The sequence below is a fragment of the Maylandia zebra genome, linkage group LG11 (genome assembly GCF_041146795.1).
Source record: "Maylandia zebra isolate NMK-2024a linkage group LG11, Mzebra_GT3a, whole genome shotgun sequence".
Classification (NCBI taxonomy): Eukaryota; Metazoa; Chordata; class Actinopteri; order Cichliformes; family Cichlidae; genus Maylandia; species Maylandia zebra.
In genome coordinates this window covers 15,373,918-15,396,557 of record NC_135177.1, presented here as the reverse complement: position 1 = coordinate 15,396,557, position 22,640 = coordinate 15,373,918, and the positions used below count along the sequence as shown (strand labels likewise).

General features: G+C 41.2%; 1 protein-coding gene across 2 annotated transcripts in view; it reads right to left on the bottom strand.

Moving 5' to 3' along the window:
* Positions 1-8,587, bottom strand: part of LOC101485322 (nuclear factor of activated T-cells, cytoplasmic 1) — a 61,131-nt gene extending 52,544 nt beyond the window's left edge. Inside the window, exons 1-2 of one of the 2 annotated variants that reach the window (XM_004566788.3) lie at positions 8,081-8,587; positions 1,900-2,998 (exon numbers count right to left, since the gene is read on the bottom strand). In XM_004566788.3, the coding sequence (XP_004566845.1) occupies positions 1,900-2,998; positions 8,081-8,201 (1,220 nt within the window). In that variant the 5' untranslated portion in view covers positions 8,202-8,587. Of the gene's footprint in view, positions 1-1,899; positions 2,999-6,101; positions 6,313-8,080 lie in introns of those variants that run through there. The other variant, XM_004566789.3, reaches the window with a different exon arrangement.
* Between the last annotated feature and the right edge of the window lie 14,053 nt (positions 8,588-22,640).

Genomic DNA, 22,640 nt, shown 5'->3' with positions numbered 1-22,640 from the left:
TGTTATTAGGTGAGAATAACACTATGTATCATTCCCACCTTTCAACAGGATAGTGAATTCACATTTACACGGTCCAAAGATTTTGCCTTTCTGGGCTAAAACCCCCAGTGTCTGGCTTTTTCTTTCCTGAAAGAACAGTGAGTTATACGTTTCCACTTTGCTTGGAACAAATAAATGAAGACATATGGCAAATGATTGTCTTTTTATGTACATTCTGTTTTCTCTATTTTGGTTTTCATCTAATTTGCCAAAGTATGAACTACCATATTTTTTTTTCCTCCAAGGATCCAGAAGTCTGAATCTAAACTAAACTTGCTTTAAATTAGCCTGAAATTGGGACACTTTGTTGTAATCCAACTGGCTTGAGCCCTCTCCATTTCATCATGGTCTCTAATCTAATCAATTGAAGTCATCCCCCGACTGCGTGTAATTCCTTGGGTCTGGGTAATAATTAGTGGCCCCCGCTTTCCCCCTTTGTTTTTTCTTTCTTTTTGTGAAAAATAAATGAGAGACAAATGTGCCCCGGTTAGAGCGCGGCATGTTTTGCATTATGGTGTGGCAGGTGAAAAAAGACGCAGCGAGTTAAGAAAGTGACAGTGGGAGGAAAGACAGTTCTGGGGCACAAAAACAAATCTCTCACTGCCTGGCAGTCAGGCAGCTTTTTTAACACACACACACACACACACACACACACACACACACACACACACATATGTATATGTATATATATATATATATATGTATGTATATATAATTCAATTTTAAATTGATAACTGTAAAATTCTAAAATACAAAAAGCTGGTGTTGAAGACAATGGTGTTATGGAACAAGGTCAGCCACACACCTTGCCTGGGAGCATGATATCTCTTTCTCAGAGCTACAGCTGGCCTCCTTCAACATCATTGTTCTCCTGATGGGGAGTCAAAGCTTCCCATGTGAACACCGTGGAGATATCTAAACCAAAACAAACATGTGCAAGACAATATTTCTCTTTGCCGGATGCCTGGTAAACGCAAACCCCTGACCTGAAGAGTGGCTCGACTGAAACCAATCTCTGGCATCTTTGTGGAACTTGCGGGCTGTTTGTTGACCCAAAATGAACTGATTTCCCCCCGCAGGACTTTATCTGCCTATTCAGTGCATGACATCACTTTAGCTACACAGAGAAAAGATGGGCCGATGGCGCGACAAACCAGTGGAGCGCGCCGGCTGATTAACTCACAGGCTGCTTCCCCTTCAGCCAGCCCTGTCACCATTGCTTCCTGTTGCTCAGTATCTTAATCAAACACTTGATTTCCAACAGGAAAGTGTGTTATTGGCTTAAGGGGGGGGGGGGAGAATGCCACAAGGGAGCAAAAAGAAAAAAACCCCGCTTTGCTCAATTGACAAAAATCAATACTATTGTTCAGTGCAAGAGTCTATTTGTCTGAGTGTGTGCATGTGTGACTGTATTCGTTGTTATATTTGTGTGAGGGTTGCGATGGCAACGGCGGCACATGCATGCTGGGCAACTCCTCAATGTGAAATACGATTTATGAAATAGTTCTGATCTTCAAAGGGAACTCCTTTGGAAGTGAAGGGCATGTAAATTGGAATCTCTGCCTTTTGAAGATTGAAAACTAAAACCATCTTGTCCTCACAATAAATAAAAAACATTATAAATGTGGGGAAAAAGAGAACAATGGAGAAATGGAATTGATGAAATGTGATGAATTGTAATATGTAGAAAATCCTGACCCTCAGACCAAGCGTTAGGATCATAATTCTGTCTTAAGCAGAGACACATAGACAATTTTCTTTTGGCTAAATTGCTGGCTATTTCAATTTCTGAACATTTAGACTGTACTTGATAGAGAATTACTAAATTTATTTGAGACAGCAGGAGCTGGTTCAGCCTACCTGAGGTAAGGCTTGGGTTTAGACCAGGAGTATGGGTGCTGAGGCACATCCAGGAACCCCCCACAGTAGCTCTCCTTCTTGAGGGCCAGGCGGGAGGGGTAGTCCTCGTGGCAGAGCTCTCCATCAGGACCAAGCTCCTCGCCTCCAGGTTCCACCTTCAGACTCATGGAGGCTGAGTGGTCCAGCATCGTCTTCCGCGTCTTGACTGGGATTCCCTCCCCCATGTCTACCACCCCATCTGTGGTTAGAGCATTGATTGCAGCCACGATGGCAGAGTTGGTGTACTGGTTGGTGTTGGCAAGCCAGTTATCATCCGTAATGCTGACCCTGGGGGAGCCATGTGGAGAGGGTGTCGCTGACTGGTTGGGTGAGCAGGGCGTTTGATGGTAGGAGGTGCCGTTGAAGCTGTACTTTCTCTTCCCCATGCTACCACCGCTGCCTCCACCGCCTCCACCACCTCCACTGTAGGAAGGGGAGTTTGGTCTAGAGCCACGAGGTTGTGCCGGCCAGCCTTCCTCAGCCACGGCTCCAATTTGAGGGGAGGTGGATGGTGAATTGTGAGGGGACCCTGCGGGGCCACTGGCATGTGGGCATGACAGAAGCATGGATGATCCTCGGGGAGAAACACAGGGGGACTGCCAGGGGGAGTTCTGCGGGGAGTTGTCGTAGTTATAGAACCCTGACTCATAGGATGACGCCTCAGAGTTGCAGCTGCGTGACGAAATGCTGCTGGCAGGGCTGAGGCAGCTGGGATCACGGTACCCCTCTGCATTGGGGAGCGTCAGTGTGACAATGTTGACCCCCCGTTTGACAATGTGGTCCTCACTGCTGCTCTCTTCAACCTCATCCTCAGGGTACTGGCTGTAGGCAGTGATCTCAATGCGGGGGCTTTCCAGGGCTGGAGCACCATTGGGTCTCAAGCTGTGCGGCAGATAATAACCTGATGCTGCATGATTGTCACTGCTGTATCCCGTCTGGTGGCAAGAGGAAACTGAGATGACTGGACTGGACTGTAAGGTATGGTACTGAGTGGCCAGACAGGGGCTGCCCATACCCAGAGGAAGGGACAGGCTGACGTTTGGTGTGTAGCTGTATGCATCTGAAAAAATAAGAAGTATATTTAAGAAACAGAGAATCACAAATATGTGTTACTTTCCAGAGCAAAGTTCAGAATGTAAAAAAATGATATTCCCATACAACTAAATTGCATTTTTAAAACAAGCATAGCATTAGTTCTGGCAGGCCTTGGAGTGAAGCTCAGTGGTCTCAAAGCCAAACAGCCCATATCAGAGGATAGCTAAGTTAATTCCCATCTTATTGGGAAATCTCAAATAGAACATGTTATTTAAACTACCTCATCTTGCATAAAGTCGCAGCTGCCTGTGGAGTCACTTTGCAAAGCCACCTCTGCCTCAGCCCCTCCATTTCAGTCTATACAATCTAATTCTGATGTATTCATGCTCCCTCTCAGTTGTGTCTGTCCCTGCTGCTGTTGTCACTGTTGTTTCTCCCAGAGGTTTCTTCCTCTAAAGAGGGAGTTTTTTTTCCCACTGTCGCCGAGTGCTTGCTCAAAGGAGTTTGTCTGATTGTTGGCATTTCTCTTTATTATTACAGAGTCTTTACTTTATGATATTAAAAGCTTTGAGGTGACTGTTGTTTTGATTTGGTGCTATACAAATAAAATTGAATTGAATTTGTCATGTTTTGCAATGTTAACCAGTCTTCTGAAATACCACAGGGATAAATGCAAAACTTCTTGGTAAAAAATAAACTGAGAAAACACGTTGAAGAAAAAAATTTATTTGTGAAACACACTATGACTAAACATAATTTTGGAGAACACTATAGCCTAACTGCGAGGGAATGTAATTTCTAGAACTGGTCACATTTAAGAACTCTGGTCACATTTAAGAACAATACCCCTACACAAATCTCTCCAGTATGTTTTTCAGATTCTGACTAGCCCACTTCTTTATAAACATCTGGAGAAGCTTAGCAATCATCTCAAAGCGGTTACTGTATGAGGCTGCTGTGTAGTCGCAAGTCGAGCAGCCACTCTGTTTGTTTGATCAGTTCATCTAAGGCTTTATTTGGCACACCCTGCTGTAGGGCTGCTCAATTAATCGAATTTTAATCACGATTACGATCTGGGCTTTCAACGATCATTAAAAATGACTGAGCCGATTATTAGCCCCTCCCTCATTTATCCGCGACACCTTAAAGGCCGGTCCGTGAAAATATTGTCGGGCATAAACCGGTCCGTGGCGCAAAAAAGGTTGGAGACCGCTGATTAAGAGGACCCGAGGGAAGCTCGGAAAGCTAAGCAGAAGTTATTTGGAGAGGAGAGAGTGACTGCTGTTGGTTGAAAAGAGAGGTTAAAAAAAAAAAAAAACTTCAGTGGTGTTGCACACTATTTTATATTATTTTTTAAAGTCATTGAAGCCGGTCAGAGCAGCACACTCCGTTTTGTGTAACTATTTTTAAATCCCTGTAGAACCTGGACCGTGTAAGCTAGCGCAATAATTTTTTTTGCATATGAAACCGGAGGAGTTGTACTTACATCTGATGCCATCAGCTTGTCCTCGGTCACGGTTTCCTTCCACATAAAGCTTTGCAAAAACTGCATAGAAAGCGCTTGCAGGAACAAAAACGTAATATTCCAGAAACACGCTTTGCTGATCCGATCAGCTGTTCGTAACACTTCCCACAGTGAATCAGACGTCAGCACGAACTATCACATGTCGGCCATTTCCTCCCCGAAACCGGAAGTGACGTCATTTTCGCGGAAATGTAGTTTTTTACTTGTAGGCCTTAAAAGCCTATACTGGTCATGTTTGACTTTTCTGAATAGTTTCTGGGATGCTTAGAACTCGAATTGCACTGCTGGAAATCGTTTATTTTGATGCACCTTCTGTTTTCTTTGCAAATTTGCATCATAGGATTGTTTTTTCGTTTTTCCTGCAGTGTATATAAAAATTGGTGTATCTCCAAAATAAAACTATGAAGACACTCAAAATAAATTTCCTGTTGTTGTAAACTATTTTTTGCAACTTTTTTGTATTTAAAGTTTTGAGGGATAAACCTCTTAAATTTCTCCAAGTAGAAATATATGTAAAAAAACAAAACCGATTTTCAATTTTTTTGTAGTTTATTGCAACTTTTTTGCAATTTATGTAGTTACTATGGACATAATGCATACATATTATTAAAATATGGGCTATAACAGTTGTATAGCAACTTGAAATGCTCCCACAAATGGCACTACAACATGTAAAAAAATAATATAAGCTCTGGCGGACTTGGTTCTATGGTAGGTCTTAAAGGGTTAAATAAATATCGTCAAATAATCGAGATCTCAATTTCAGTGAAAATAATCGTGATTATCATTTTTGCCATAATCGAGCAGCCCTACCCTGCTGTCATATGTACTCTACAGGAATTCCTCCAGCAGCACTGATGGATGCTTTATTTGATTGATTGCATCACTCACTGAGTGAATTAGGCCCTCCCCTGTGGAAAACTGACAGCACTCTCGCATCGCTCTGAGCATGTGATTAAGTCAAGGAGAGTTTGCTTTTGCGCTACACACAGATACACCACCGGTACACACATAAACAGAGGACAAGTGCAGGCAGGTACACAAGGAAATCACGTCCAGTGCAACAATATAGAGCCCAGATAGCTTGGAAGGCAGGCATGCCTCTTCAGTTAGCCTTGACACGGGTGGCTGCTGTGTCAACAGTTGTAAACCTCACGCCTGCCTTTTATTGATAACGTCAATGAGGGTAAAAATAGCTACAGAAATAAAACCATTCAGTCTGAAACCCAGCAAAGGGCATTCCCCTCTCTGAACCATTCGATATTTGTTAACCACAATACTGCGTATCACATGAAATGACAGATCTGTCACACAACATAAAATATGTGGGTAGGCAAGGTAAAATTAGCTTATGAGAGTCTATTTTCAGAGGTAGTAACACTACGTGCGCAGGACATGTATTCCAGGAGATGCGCATGTATTGTGACAGAAACCCAAACTAAATTGAAGTCGTCCTTTTGAAAACTATAAGAGACACTTATTCACTAAACCTACAGACTTGGAAAAGTTACTTTTTATACGGGGTTAGAAGAGGCTAAATGTCAAACCCCTTTAGAGCCTACTTCACAGAATTACAATGTCATAATAGCAGATCAGTACGCACCTTTCTCCCCTTCCTTCTGGACACTTTGGCTGTACTCAAAAATGTAGTTGAAATCAAACTCTTGCTCTTCATGCTGAAAACTCATTTCTGCACCACTCATCGTAGTCTTTCAAAGTAAGGGCGAGTGAGCATTCAGCTCAGTCTTCGCCGATGCTCTTTTTCTCTGGTTTGAACAGATGATAATCTCCTGCCCACTCTAGCCCTTGTGACACACCTCCTCAGTTCAGGCCTGACTGACTTTGCTTACAGTTGCGGCTGTTTTTTTTCCCCCCTTCCTTTTGAATGTGTGTGATCAGTGCACTGCGCTGCAGCACACTTCACTTCTTCTAACACCCACTCAAACACACTAGGGCTTTCACTCTTGTTTGCTGCATGATCTTGAAACTTGGCTTTTCCGGGTGACACGCATCACAACTGCCGAATAACAAAATTGGGAAAGCAGATCAGATTTTGTTGGGGTGAAGCGAGTAAAAGAGAAATCAAAATGAGTCACTAACAAGAGGCAGTGCCTCCCCGGTTGTTTGCAATGTGCTGAAAATGCAGTGCAAGCAGATTTAATTTGAAAACACAAATTATAGCGTGCTCTCTTTGCACTCCCCAATTTTTTTCCAATTATGCTATTGTGATCAAAACACATTCTCTCCCTACAACCAAACTAGTCTGACTAAAGAATGGACGGGTTTATCCGCAGGCATTGTGGTCTAGGCTGGGCTAAGAGTGACGGGACCTCATAGAGAGATAGGTGGTCGCCCACAAAAGTCATCTGCAGCCTCTGGAACTAAGAACTCTGGGGCCACTTATCGCACATGGCTGAGTATGCGCTATGGCAGAACACCAGCATGGTCTCTGTGTGTGTGTTTGTGTGTGTCTGTGTGCTTGCGTTTGAGTGTCTGCGTGTCTGAGTTTATGTGTGACACTAAAGCAGCCCTCGCCACACTGCTGGAGCTGTGTGTGGTTAAGCACGTCTCCTTGTCAAGCAAGCTACCCCAACATCCCTGCATGCACAGATCACAGTGCTCCCTCTTACTCACAAACACATGTATATACACGCACATCTGTTACAAATTATAAAGCTTAGTATCAAGGGACTGAACTGAATAATAATACCGCCTGCACCCGTCCCTCTCTAACCTCAGAGACAAAATTAAATTCCTGAAATCCACCAAAAGCCAGTGATATCACCACTATGAATTAAGGCTATAAGTGACTTGTGATCAGATTTTGCCCTCTCACTCTGAATCACAAAGCTATAAATAGAGAGTTTGCTTTTGATTGCATGGGAAAGTAAATAATATTTAGCAGCCTCTGGGCTATCTGACCCTGAACTTTAACATCTCACTTGGCTCATTTGGAGAAAAATTTCAATTTTTTATTTATTTATTCATTTTAAAAAAGGAAGTAAAGTAGAGAAATTGACATGAAGATCTTAACAAAGACTGCAGGTGACAGCAAAAGTGTAACCCCCATCATATTTCACTGCACATAATGAGAAGCACCTGCAAAGATAGCTGGAGACACCTAATGGTGTGTATGTAAACTGAGCTTATCTGCTTCTTGTGTATTACTTGCGTGTTATTTTGTGCGTTGTTTTTTTAAAATAGAACAAGGGGAGGTAAATCGTGACACCATCAAAAAGGCCAAAACGTTTCTTTAGAATTTGATATTTTTAGCTTGTTATAATTAAACATATTTACCAAAACAAACGCTTAGACAATAATTTAAGACGTCTATAAATTTGCAAACGTAAAATATGAGGGTATAATGCAGTGACAGCTCTCAGTAATCTTATCTCACAGAAGGATTAACCCCGAGTTTGCCCTGATGCGCTCTCCATTTTTGCATTAACTGCAGCACCTGGTGTCAATACATCTTTAAATAAAAAAAAAAAACAGCTAAAGCGAGGTAATACATATGTATACATATATGTATGTATATAGGGGTACAGTGCTGGTGATGCGCAGTCATGTAGGGTTCTTTACCTTCTTCTGCAGACTTCATATCGGCGGCGAGAGAAGTAAGTAACTGGAGTCCTCGCTCCTTGCCGGTTGCTGCTCCAAAGCTGAACTTGGAAGTGACGCTCAGGCAAAAGGTATCCTGCATTCAACAAGCGATGCGCAACTTTCACCGGCTGCGAGGCTGTAATGTGCAACGAGAGTATTCAAAACACCACTGATTCTCTAGACAAACCACTAAACAGGAGCATATTTCGCAAAAAGACTCGTTGGAAATCGAGTGTACAACTTTGAACCACACGGCGATGGACTGCGCACCAAAGGAAACGGGAACAGGGGGTTAGGAGAGGCGCGCAGGTACGGCTGCTAAAGGTGAGTTTTGCTCTCTTCGACCCAATGAAGGTTTTAAAGAATGTCCACAGGTCTGTGACGCAGAGCGGTTTGTCGGAGGGGCCGGCTCCGGTGCTTTTAAAGTTGGAAAACACCCTCCGTCCTCCCGTCAGTGCGCCGCCCATTGAGGGTTGACGCTGCCGGCTTCTGCAACCTCCTGGACCGCCTGATGATGTCTTTCATCCTGGGATCCCAGCGGAGGAGGTGGGAGGTGTGTGTGTGTGTGTGTGTTTGTGTGCCTGTGTGTGCTTGTGTGTGTGTGTGTGTGTGTGTGTGCGTGAGAGAAAGAGAGTGAAAGAGACTGAAAGCCCACACACAAGGTTAACGTTAAGTCAACAAGAGGTCCGTTCTTCACATTTTTATGATAAAATTAGCCAACAAAACAATCGCAGCGAGTATTCATTTCCTTCAGCTGCTGGAGGCTCAGATTGTTTTCGAGGGATTTCAGAAGTTTTCTTCTTCTTACTTAAATCCCACTGTAGCCCCTCTTATCAGCAAACCACATTGGGTAGTTCTCCACTGTTATCTGTCATGACGACACACAGTCTTTGTCCCATGTTTTTCTATGGATAAACTTGCTTTACTTGTGAGATGTTACCTAAGTTTGGGTAGTGGAGTTGATGGGTGTATCCTCAACAGTTCATATTGTATATATATTCATATGATTATTATGGCCTTTCCCATTTACATTGGCAGTCAAGTTATTTTGATCATTAGAACATTTACTTAATATCCATTTTCTTCTTAAAAAAAATATAATAAAAACAATATCACATCATTTTCAAAAAAATGTTTGCCAAAATCTTGTTTAATCTAAGTGTAATCTGTTGCATATTGCTTATATTATTTAAATGTATGTTGTAATTTTGTTATTTTCTTGTCATTCTTTGAAAGTCCTAACCAGTTCCTACAGGTATTTACGTGACAGCACAGTGGAACAATGATGTAACAACCAGTGAGAGGTTTTTTCTTACAACAACGGAGAAATAAATAACTTTTTGTTACCTAATTATTTAAAATTACTTTCTGTGTCAAATTAAATCCAAGTGGTAATAGCAGTGTTCAGGTTTGATGCAGGTGCCCTAGGAAAATCTACGTATTTCTCAGTAACCTGGTCACTGCTTAGTAGTCATTGTTTAAAAAATACATATTTTTAAAAATTTTTATTATAATTTTCCACATAGATAAATATTATAGTGCACCATATTACTTTAAATTACATTCTTCCGAAATTATTACTCATTTTATAGGTACTGTATTTCATAGATGCTATGCTGAGAAGAACCATGTGGTAAATGTTGGGACATTTTTTATATAAAAACTACCAGAACTTAGCAAAGCAATTTACAGAGAGTTTACTGGGTAAATCACCGCTCATTAAAAAGCAGTGAAAGTTTTGTATTTAAATCACCACCATTATATCACAGAATTCAGCAACATCAATGACGTTGTTGCTGAATTCTGTCACAGACTTTAGGTCAGTTATCTCTGACTTCCATGTCTTCTTAATCTCTAGTAATCAGGGGTTGCATTTAAATGAAATAATAGCCAGCAGAATTTCACTCTGGACACTACACGGGTATTTGTTCCAAAACTCACAACAATTGACTTTGTAAGCACAACCCAGGTGTCCAGTTCAGTGTCTCTAATCATCTAAGATGAAAGATGATGATGTCTTAGAGAAAGCTGGCAGATACAACCACCTGTTTGTCAAAGCAGTCACAAACTTAATTATGTATAACTTTAAAGCTTAAGCCTTAGACATTTCAATGTAAGCATCTAATCAATTGTAAAGACAAGGAGTGCATATAGGATAGTGATATCACTGTGTGTTGGTGCCATGGGCATGTTTAGCAATGCCTTGGATGAACTCTCCTCTAAGGTTTCTTTACTGATGGAGCAGGAAAAGCATGTTTTCCACTGTGTTTGTTGCATGTTTGACTCTGTTGGTTTGTCTTCTTGTCCGTCAGCAACGTTGTGCAAAAGCAACCGAACAGAATTCCATGAAACCTGATGAAGAGGTGGCACGTGGCAAAGGAAGAACCCATTAAATTTTAGTGAGACTCCAGATCAATTTCTATAAAACAGACAGGGCATTGGTCTTGGCATGAGGATGCACTCTACAAGAGTCTCTCTAGCTCCTTTTGAATTAGGTCCAGTTTTTTTTTTGTTTTTTTTTAAAGACTCTGAATCTGAAATGTAGCTGGCAAGCTTGAGGATGATCACACATAATCAGAAGCAGACTGTCTTTTGGGAGCAGGCAGGCATGGTGTGTGGACGCGGGGGGGGGGGGGGGGTGGGGGGGGGGGTGGCATGTGTAAGCAGTCTGCACGAGGGGAAAGTAATAGTATGCTCTGTTTTCTTTGCTTGCAGTAGCTCTCTGGCGTCAGCTGTGGCTTGGCTGATGAGCATGTGTGAGCTCAAAGATGAAAAAGAAGAATCACATAGTTCGGGAGACAAATTATGATACAAACCAGCGGTAGGAACAAAAAAAAGGAGCTGCATAACTGATTGGCACTGTCAGTGGCATGGAGCTACGCAAGTTGTTGAACAGCTTTAAAGCGACTGTGGTGGGGCACAGTTCAGTGGCAGTCAACAGGCTTATCTTGATGGATTCCGTGATACTGAGTGAAGTGTCATTAACTGCAGTCTGTCAACAATAGTCAGAGTTAGTCAGAACATCAATAGTGACAGACAATATAGCCTTCGGGTTATTAGGCAGTCTATAAATCATGGTAAAAATCTCATGAATCTCATCATGTGTGCATTTATAGTAACTATACCTAATTATAAGTAATTTTCACTTTTTGGTAAATACTATTTCATGAGTTTGACTGTGTCTCTCTCAGCAGTGTAACCGATGCCCAGATTTACAGTTTTTTCTGAATGCTTAAACCCTAACTGTGATTCCTGTAGCACAATCTCTAAAACTATTCAGACTTATAGCAAAACCACTCACTGAGTTTGCAAAACTAAAAGCACAAAAACTGCTTTGCACTCAGTTTGCAATTTTGTAACACACACTTTGCAAAACTGTAGGCACAATTCACTGCACAACACTCAATTACCAAATTTCCAACACACTCCTAGCAAAAGTATACACATGTATGGCTATCATTAACACTAACTTGCCAACTGTCTGGCACACTTTCACATGTGAAAACTTTTTTAGATAATTAGTTCACTTTGCAATCAGCCTAAGCACTATAATACAGGTAAGCTGTGTGTGCGGAGTACAATGGAGGGAGCAGAAAGAGTGAGAAGTAGAGGAGGCCGAGGAAGAGGACGTGGAGGTGAAGAAGTAGGATGAAGAGGACGACAAGGACAAGGAGGAGCAAGAGGAAGACGAGGAGGGGGCAGAGGAAGATGAGGAGGGGGGGAGAGGAAGGGTAAGAAGAGTAAGAAATAGAATTGCTGATGACATCAGAGCTACAATAGTGGACCATGTAATCAACCGTGGAATGACCCTGAGGGTAGCTGGCCAACGGGTCCAGCCTAACTCGAGCCGCTACACTGTAGCAAGTACCATAAGGACATCTTGAAATGAGAATCGGTTAGTACAGTCACTTCGCACAAAGATTTGTAGCACTGCCGTATGCCAATGAGAAACACACCAATACCATTGATGTAAAAATACTGAAATTGTTACTTTACAGAATTGCTAGATGACCAGATGCTGGGGCAGAGGAAGCATGTTCACTGCAGACCAAGTAACCCATATAGTCATTATGGCGATTGCAAATAATCTTATACTTGGAAATAAACACTTGTGTTTGTTTTGATGTACTTGAATAAACACCAGTACTTGAAGTTTGGATCCCTCTATGCTTATGGATCTATGACAGAAGTATGAGCTCAAACTGACATAGCCTACCTTGTGCACAGAGAAAGCAAAAGCCAGATGTGTTTTGTATTCATACCATCAGTGTGCAGTTGGCGCATTGTGTGCTTAGTAGATGATGGCTTGTGTGTACTGTTTGATACGGAAACACCATTTTTACGAAGGTGTGAAGAGTTAATCTAGCTGTGTTTGCTTTTGCAAGAGAACTACAATGTTTTGATGATTGGGTGACAGGTTTTCTTATTTGTGTGTAGAGTTTTGCAAAATTAGCCAATAGTTACAAAAAATGTGCTTAAGCTATCAGAAAAAACTGTAAGTGGGGGAACTTGCACAATCGGTGGCTGACTAAATACTTTTTTGCCCCACTGTAGCCTACCTTGTGCACAGAGAAAGCAAAAGCCAGATGTGTTTTGTATTCATACCATCAGTGTGCAGTTGGCGCATTGTGTGCTTAGTAGATGATGGCTTGTGTGTACTGTTTGATACGGAAACACCATTTTTACGAAGGTGTGAAGAGTTAATCTAGCTGTGTTTGCTTTTGCAAGAGAACTACAATGTTTTGATTATTGGGTGACAGATTTTCTTATTTGTGTGAAGAGTTTTGCAAAATTAGCCAATAGTTACAAAAAATGTGCTTACGCAATCAGAAAAAACTGTAAGTACCCACTAGAGTTTAAGCATAAATGAGGTCAGATCTTTATATCATAAAGATCTATACTTGTTCTCTGTTCACTTGCCAAAATAAACCCTGTGGTTCTGCTTATTTTTCAACAGAAGCTCAAATCCATATTTGTCACTGGGCTAAATAAGTTTGCAGAGTGTTTAAACTTTGTCTATTAATGCTACCATGTCAAAAAAGGAGTACTCAATCTAGAAAACATTTGAAGAAGTTGCCTTCACTTTGCATTTTTTTTGGAAAAGTACGATTATACATTATAGAGTTCATACATCTGGCCCTGCGACACTGCACGCACTGAGCAGCCGCAACAGGTCTGCAGAGAGCATTAGAGAAAAAGCACATCTTGCGCTCAGATTTATGAGTGGCCTGCGCCTCGCTCGTGTATTTCATAGAAAATGACAATTTCTTGTGTCCTTGTAAACACACAGATGCTGCTTTTTACATTTGCACAAACTGACTTGTTGCCAGTGTATTTTGTTTTGCTTTTTCCTCCATTAAAAAAAGAAATAAATCAAAGGTATCAAGATCAGGAGCGTTCAGTGCAGGGTACAAATTCCACTCCTGTTTCCTCCTGGTTTCTTGTGTTTGCTCAAGCTTCGGTGTGGCACAGAACTGTAAAGAGCCGGAGCCTATTTGTCGGTGCTGCTGCTGATATAATAAATGACATGAGTGGCTTTTGTAGCCGAGTTCTCTACGTAATGCCAGCTGCTATAATGTTTACTACTAGTGGTTTGGCCCAGGAGTCAGGCTACATCTCGGCATGTTGAGAATACTTTTTTTTTCTTAGAACTCGCCATAAAAGATTTACACTTAAAAGACAGACCAAAAGTTAACAGGTATAAATAAACTCATCCGAGGCTTTCCAAGCGCTGGGCTTAGCCTTGTCATATTTGTTTGTCTAGACATCAGGGATGCTACCACTGGGGGAAAAAGGGGGAGCCTGAAGCAGATGTTAATATGGACGTAGACACTAATAAGATGCATAAACTCAGAAAATTGTTGCTTTTCTGGGTGAATCTTTGTGATACACAAAACTCAAGGCTACAAACCCAAGCACTTCCCTCGTAGCTGCACAGTTAATCCTCTCCTTTTACAACGTATAATTCATGTTTGACATATCCGGAGAAATGTGCACACTGGCATTTTGAGTTCCCTACACTATTATTAAGTATTTTCTACGTTTTTCTATGAGCCATAACTTGAATCGGGCTGCTTTTAATAGCCGTAAATGCTCATTTGTGTGCGCTGTGTTGATACAAGTTTATTACTCAGCCGTAATAAACTGCAGCATGAGTGGCAGTTACCACATTCGCAGACATGGTTACCAGTCATCTCTTGATTTTTTCTTTCTTTGTCTAACATGAATGAGTATGCTGTTAAATGAAGAAGTCTGTGGTTAATGAAGCCCAATTTGTGAATGGCTGCGGTCAGTTCCATACTTTGTTATGAGCACACATACACAAATCGTACGCACTTCCCCACTTCTCCTTTTCCTTTGATAGTACATACACCCATGGAAATGCATAGTTGTGCACTCATAAAGGAGAACTGCTTGGAGCTATCTTAGGCATGTCTGGACACCGCTGTATGTTTAGCTGCTTTTTCCCCCCCCCCAGAGATTCCCCTTATGAACAGGAAGTAGCATAAATGTCTGGCTTGTAAGCCAAAGAAGCAAGGCTGTCATTGTCACAAGGCCATTGACTAAGTTTGAGTGTTTGTAGAAAATCAGGAAGAAGCAGTGCGAGGCCGGCACTTTATCACTTTGTTTACTTGCTATTCTGGACAAAGATCTTTATAGCCATATGTCTCTGCTACCATTGTTGCTGTGCTATCATAAGTGGTATTAATACACCACTTAAAATGATTGCTACCTACTTAGTGCTGCACATCTTGCAAGTCAATTTATGAGACTATATTGCTTTTAAGAAAAGACAACAGAAACTCCAATGGGAAGGGGGGGAATTTTTAAACTATGATAATGTTCTTCTTCTTTGTTATTGTCCAGATTGAATGTGGCTCTATGGGGCTGAAATATGTGAACTGTGTTTTGCTAGCTAATGATCTATTACTGCGCTCCGTCAGTGCTGTTTTCTCTGCGACTGCTTTTGCTGACGGTGAAAGTTGTGATAAGAGCCCCGCCACGGGTACTGTATCTTACCCACATGTGTGGCTAATTCAAAACCTGTGGCCAATAACAGTTTCTATAGGTCAAAGGCGCACGGCCTATGAGACAATTTTCCTACACAGATAATAACACAGGCAAGACATCTGACGAGAGCCATATTGTCAGTTTCAAACAAAACAGTATGATGCAAGCGCTGCCTTTTTTTTAATTTTACTTTTTCTATCCTCAACCAAAATGTGTATCCATTCAGTTTTGTTGCAATCCCAGTAATGGTTATGGGATTATGAGGGCGGATGGTTTCATTTTTCTAGCCTATGACTGTCACATCGAGGACCATTACCGTGATTTAAACACAAGCGTATATGCCAAGGCCATTTTTACTGCAGGGCTCTCCAACTTGGCTGCTCTACATTAAAACACATTTATACAGTCCAGCACAGCCAGGGTTCTGGTTGTACGAAAGGGTCACTCACAAATCTGAGTTTGATCTCGGTGCGTCTTGAATCATCCTGTCGACTAAATGCTGAGAGATGATTTGTCACAGGCAGTCACTGTTTCCATTGTTATTCTATTTAACTTGAAGATGACAGGAGAAGATTTTTTTATGCGACACATTGATCATTCTAATTGCATGCATGTTTGGAATCAACAAAGAAAAATGAGTACTCTGCAAATGTGGGCAGTATTGAATAAATGCAAGCAATAAAAAAAAAATCATTGCACTCATTTCTTTTTTTCCGCTCCTTTTCATATGCTGATTGCCACTATTTGATGGATAATTCATTAAACCTGAGACTGCATGATGCTGCATTTGTAAGTCAGGATCAGTCATTGTTCCCACTGCCAGAGATGCTTTGTTACCGTCCCTACAAAATTTGGGATGACAATTCTGGAACACTGATAGGACAGAAATTAGATCATACCACGCAACTCATCCGAAAAGGTTTTTTGGAAAAATGCATGAGAAGACATCGCCCTCATCCTTCCATTAATTATGAAGTGCATGAAGCCAGGTGAGCCAGACTGTAGAGGATTTATTTTGGCTTTATCTAACTACGCCTCTATTTAAATAACATTATTGGAGGTCACTTTGTCAAGCCAAGAATTAGTGTAACATTTATAAGAACACAAATAGTTTTTGTTGTTTTTTAACTTTTATGTTGATAGACTGGCATCCTTTATTTCCAGGTTTAATGCTAGGCTAAACAGCCTAGCAGCTATAGTAAATGTGAAGGAATGCATAGATTTTTAATTTTTAACAGTATTTTCATATGTTTTACAGCTTTTCCTGTTAATGAAGCCTGCCCAGCCTCATTGCCTTTCATATTGCATTAAAGTAATTAACTAACAGATAAACAAATTAAGGATAGAAAAGCTACTGTTTTTCCAAATATTAATCAACTGACTGTAAAAAAAAATACCCCCAACAAAAATCTAATTAAAAAAATCTTTATAGTAAATTAACAAAACATTAAATTTTATAATTACAGAGCAGTCTGTAATTTCACAAATGTATCATATTGTTTCACTGGTTCGGCCCATTTAAGATCACTTAACATCAACTTTGTCTGTATGTGGCCCTCTATGTAAAATGACCTTGACATCCCTGGTCTATACAGTATCTTTCTCTTGTACATTTCACTGCTATTATTTCCAACACAGAGGTGAACATGGTCATTATTTGTTTCTCTAATCATTTCCGCCTAGGAACTCGGGACAGTGTTGGGAGAGGTCAGACTGCTGTCAGAGGTTGCCCTTTGTCACATACACTGCAGGACATAGTCAGTATGAGCCTCACCAATGGCTGTAGGCTACTTTGTTTGGCTTGTGTGATGGTGATCACCAGTTAGGGCATGCAAGGGACAGGACGCTCACTCACTGTAAATTCTCCAGGCCTGGTCAAGTCCTGGAGAATTTTACACAGCCTCTTGTTTCTTATTAGGTTGCAGATTTTTTGTGATCTTCCAAAAAATCACTGGTATTAATAACGTGATGGACATGAAATCCTAAGAAACTCTCAGACTTTGGCATCAACAGGCCAATGTCAAGCCAGTTTACTCATTGAGTCTAACAGCGTACATGCTAACTATCAGGAGAACAATACAGTTGACCTTTAATGCATATTCAGAGGTATGAATGAAAGAGGCTTTCGTGCACAGACCCAGAGAAAGCGTGACACGGATCACCTCCACTGCTGTTTCTGTGATTCTGTGATCTGTCCTTGGCGTTGGTATTGACATGTCATAAAAAGATTAAAAATAGCTAGATCCTGGCTTACAGTGCTGCAGCAAGTCACAACCTTGTTCCAAGATCGGACGACTGTCATTCTAACTCTGAGAGTCAAGAAAAATAACTCCTGCTGGGCACTTACAGTGAGGGGGTGAACTGAAATACCAACCTTGTCTTCTTCCTATATTTTTTTCTCTCCTTTTCCTGTCTCTAGTCAGTGCCCTTCCTTTTTGATGGGATCCCCTCTTCTGTTTCCTGCTGTTTTTGTTAGTTGCTTAGAGACCAGAGCAGCTGTCCAGTTTGAGAGGAGTTTTTTTCTTTTTACTGGTGTGATTTGAGAGGTTAGAAGGTTACAAGGTCAGCAGATAGATGTTGAAGATAGATGCTGAGGGAATCTGAATAACATTATTCATTTCGGAGTATGGTTGATGTATTCCTACATACCCTGATTTCCTCTACACCTGTGTCTCACTGCTTTAAAACTGCATAAGTTAGTGTATCTGCATTAAAATGGGTGAAATTACCTTGAAAGTGACTCGAAAAGTAGTCAATCTTGTAATGAAACCAATGTGAACTTATAACCTAACTCTGTAGAGCCCCTCAGTTCCTTACCTTGTTTCAGCTCATTGCTTTGCGACCTGCTACACTGCCATTTTGGGTCAGTCTTACTACTCTCATCAGCTTTATTTACAGCCACCACAAACACCTGTTGTCACCTGCAGCCTGCAAACACCTGCAAATCTGATAAGCCCACCATATGCAGCCTGTCCTGCACAAAACACAAAGCCCAGACATCATCTCTGAAAAGTTTTCATGCCTCCAAAACAATCCACAAGACCTAGTTAGCTTCTTTATGATAGTGTAAGAAAATTTACCATAACCATTATAACTGACTGTTTTAGTAATAATCCTTTTGCCTTCAGTAATCTTTGCTCAGCATGTACCTGCTGTGGCCATAAGCATTGTATCATAAAGGCTATTTCAGGCTATTCAGTTTACATGCTAAAACATCTTTGTATACTGGGTGCAGTATAAGCTTTTTTATTTTATTTTGTATCTTTATTTTTGAATGTAGAAAGTTCATCTTGACCGAGCACACATAGCTTTTCATCCTCCATCAATGTATTTTTATGCAGTTGTTTATGTGGATCAGGCGGTAGAGCAGGTCATTTATTAGTCAGAAGGTTGGTGGTTCGATGTCTCCAATCTGGGCGCCAAAGGATTCTTGGGCAAGATACTGAACTCCGAGTTGCTCCTGATGCACTCATCGGAATGTGAAAGTTAGATAGGAAACACTTGGATGTGGAAAAAAAGTGTTTGTTTGAATGAATCAAAGCTGATTTCTCAAGTAGAGTAGAAAAGCGCTATACCAGCCATTTACCATTCATTTGAATTGTCTTTAACTTGAATCCAAGTTTTGGCTTCTTACAAAGTCCCCTCTCTCATTGTTGCTTATTTTTCCTTTGACAAACTTTTATTACACTGTAACTTGTTGATAAACTGATGTAAACTGCCGCTTGTTGATAAACAAAATTCACATTAGAAATTTCACAGAAACCTCTTTCAACCATTAATAATTGTACACAGAGTCTCAGCTAAGTTCTGTTAACAATGCAGTGTGATTCACACTTTACTATTAGTCAGCCATCTCTTTGATTCACCCCCATCTGGCTGTGATATGAGTGGGCCTCATGTGTCACATGAGGAATAGGCTACATAGTGTGATGTTTAAGTGCTGGAGGAGTTCAGCGAGGCTTGACCTTCACGAGCCCCACATGATGGCACTGGTAGATGTCAGGTTTAGAAATCAGGTCTTTGTTCTCCTTTTAACTCTCCTTACAAGGTTTAACAGCAACCACAGACACATTTAAAAGTACGTGTACAATGTGCATGACACAAGCCAGATTAGAATGTGTGCATCCGGATGAAAAACTCATCAGGTCAGAATGACTCATGGGTGGCTGAATAACCACGAACATATTCACAGACACATCAACTGCAAATGGGGGGGAAAAAACTTTGTCTTCCCTGTCAGTCGATTGTTTTTTCACCATTAAAAGTACTTTGATTAAACCCGACCTAAAAAAAAGTGCCTAACTCAGGGAGAAAATGTGTTGTGGGTCGTTCTGAAGTCATTCCCTTTCCAACCTGCAGCCTCAAGTGTCTCCCAGGTTTCAGGGAACTTGATCTGGTAGTTTGTTTTTCACTTGAATGCTGCAGTGGTATTCCTGACCTCAGACAGTGATCCCAATCAGAAGGAATACCCTGATGCTGCAGTTTGGGCCCTTTTTTTTTTTTCTGAAACCAAATAGTATAATCGTGTAATGAGGGATCCCTCTCCAGGAAACATAGTCAAGTAGGAAAACTGGCTGCTGTTCCTGCTGATAACTTGCATGGGTTACTATAAAAGCGCAATTTCAGTAAGTAATAGTTTCACTTTACAAATTACCGAAGGATCTGGGATTAATTTTTTGGTTTTTAGTTGTGGGTGCCAAGGTTACAGTCATATTTGCTTTACCCACAGTACAAATCAGCATTTTGAGTTAGAACAATGTCAGACTCTTTTTCTTTTTCTTTTATGTTTCCAAGTTACTCGAAATAGGATGATTCATGAACTCCAGTCCTTTTCCAACAAGTAAACACTGACCAGTGTCTGAAAAATCAAAAAAAATGGATGTGGTTGTGTGGTTGTTGTCTAATATGCTTTCATCTTAAATTCAAGGGTTTTAACTAAAGCATTGCATTAGCTGCTTAGGAATCACAGCCATTTTAAACATACTGCCCCGATTTCAGAGACTCAAAGTTGATTGGATAAACTAAAGTAATTTTAAATATAAGGATTGTTTTTAATGTTTGGATAAAAATCGGCAGCACGGTGGCACGGTGGTTAGCACTGTGGCCGCACAGCAAGAAGGTCCTGAGTTCAATTCCAACATCAGGCTGGGGTCTTTCTGTGTGGAGTTTGCGTGGGTTCCCTCTGGGTACTCCGGCTTCCTCCCACCGTCCAAAGACATGCAGCTTGTGGGGATAGGTTAATTCGAAAATCCAAATTGCCATTAGGTGTGAATGTGCGAGTGAATGTGAGCGTGAATGGTTGTCTGTCCCTGTGTGTTAGCCCTGCGACAGACTGGCGACCTGTCCAGGGTGCACCCCGCCTCTCGCCCTATGACAGCTGGGATAGGCTCCAGCGACCCTGAGAAGCAGAAGCGAATGGATGGATGGATGGATAGATGGATAAAAATCCCTTGCAGTCAATAATTACCTGAAGTCTAGAACCCGTGGACAGCGCTAAATGCTATGCCTTTTCTCATAGGATGTGCTGCTAGGCCTTTATGCAGCCAACTACAGTTGCTGCTTGTTTCTGCGTCTCTCTGCATCCAGTTTTGCATTTAATAAAAGCTCCTGTCTTGGGCTGCGATCAGGTGGCAATTGAAAAATATTCCAATCCTTTGAAACTCTTGAGTTGCCTTTGCAGTATGCATTGGCTCATTATTGATCTTGTGTTTGAAGCACTAGCTGATCAGTTTTCATTTAGTTTAGTTTAGTTTTACCAAGGAAAGACATTTCTCATCTTTGGTGGTGATTTTTGTGCAGTGCCAGTGCATTTATTCTTTATGAGAACCTACCAGATTGGTGATTTAGTCACCAAAGGTTTTGCTGTCTTTGTGAGAGGTTTATGGTTTTTCCATCTAATGATGGCCTCCCTCTTTTGGACATCTTTTTGGACCTCATATTGAGAGTTTTGATGAACAGCTACCAAATGCAAGTTCAACACCAGACCTTTTATCTGCTTAATTTGTCGTGGAATTACAAAGGTAAATACCTCCACTGGCCATGAAACCTCTTGTCAGTTAATTCTCCATATATTTTTGAGCATCTGAAAATCAGACGCTATGGCAGTAACTCCTGAACAGATAATGCAGTATTTTTGCAAAACCCCTTGAATAACAGCTAAAAGCCTATACTCCAGTCAGATCATTGTCCAAATACATATTGGCTTAACTTTACAAAACCATTAAAGAAAACCTAAGTGAATGAATTCACATTTCCATGCTTTTTCAAGAGGTTACTCCTGCGCGGTGCAAGTAAAAGTAAATCCAGGACTAGCTTTGACTGGACTGACTGTCAACACACAGAGCAGGATTCCATGGTCACCTTCCTTGTGTTGGGCGTTTCTTTATTGACACTGACATCCAGAAATTTTGTGATCTTATTAAGGTAACTCAATGCATGCTAAAGTGTTTTCTAAGAGGGCATGGCTACACCTGTCATTTGTGTTTACTTAGAGATCACCAATTATAAAGCTCGGGGCTTTTTAAATTATCCAAAGTATTAGTGAGTTCATGAGGTTCAGTTAGAGACAGCATATTTTTTTCTGCACATGTGGATAAAAGCCTTGCATGTAGTATAATTTTCACCAGAGCATATGCTGAAATGTATTACTGTATAGATGCATAATGGTTTTTTGTTATTATGACACATTCCCACCAGTAAAAGAATTGAGATTGTGAAATCCCGCATGGTGTCGGTACTGGCAACAAGAGGCAGTGTTACTCAGCAGCTCCCATGTGTCACAACTGGTATGGCTTCTGAGAAACCGTCTGGATCCATAATCATCCTCCAGTAAAAGGAGATCCGCAAAGGAAAAATCCACAATCATGCTGAGAAATGTACATAAACACAAGCAAATGCTACCAACATACGAACTGATGTACACCACACATGTACACGCACTCACACCTGTGCACACACGTCAAGGAAAGTTTGTTGCCAAATATAATGGGTCTTTCTTCTTTTGCAGTAATGGCTGCATGTGTAAACACATCTGGACAATATAATTTCACACATCATCACCACCACCCCCTCCCTTTCCTTCTGCTCCATAAGAAAATAAAGCCCAGGTCTTGTCAGAGGGAATCCCTGGTAGCCCGTCTGAGAATACACATTCCCTTTTGGCCCCCTCTGACATAATTCTCTTCCAACAGTCTGAAACCGCCTTGACCCACCGTCTAGAGTGACTCAGTTCCTCGGATTCCCGCACTTCCCAGAAGCCTTTGCCAGGCCACAAGTGAGGAGACCTCCAGACAAATGAGGTTTCCCACTTTTTCAATCGGTCGGGCTCTAGACTGGTCTCACATCGGAACACATTAGTATTATGTCTGGGTTCACTTGTGGGCTTTAAAGAACTCCAAGATCCTTACGGTGGAAAATGAGCCCTGAAGGTATTTACATGTCGTCCCATGAACCAGATCTGTGTCCTAACTTCACATTAGGTACAGAGCGCAGACTGGCTGCTACAGTGGCAGACAGGCAAACTTGTGAA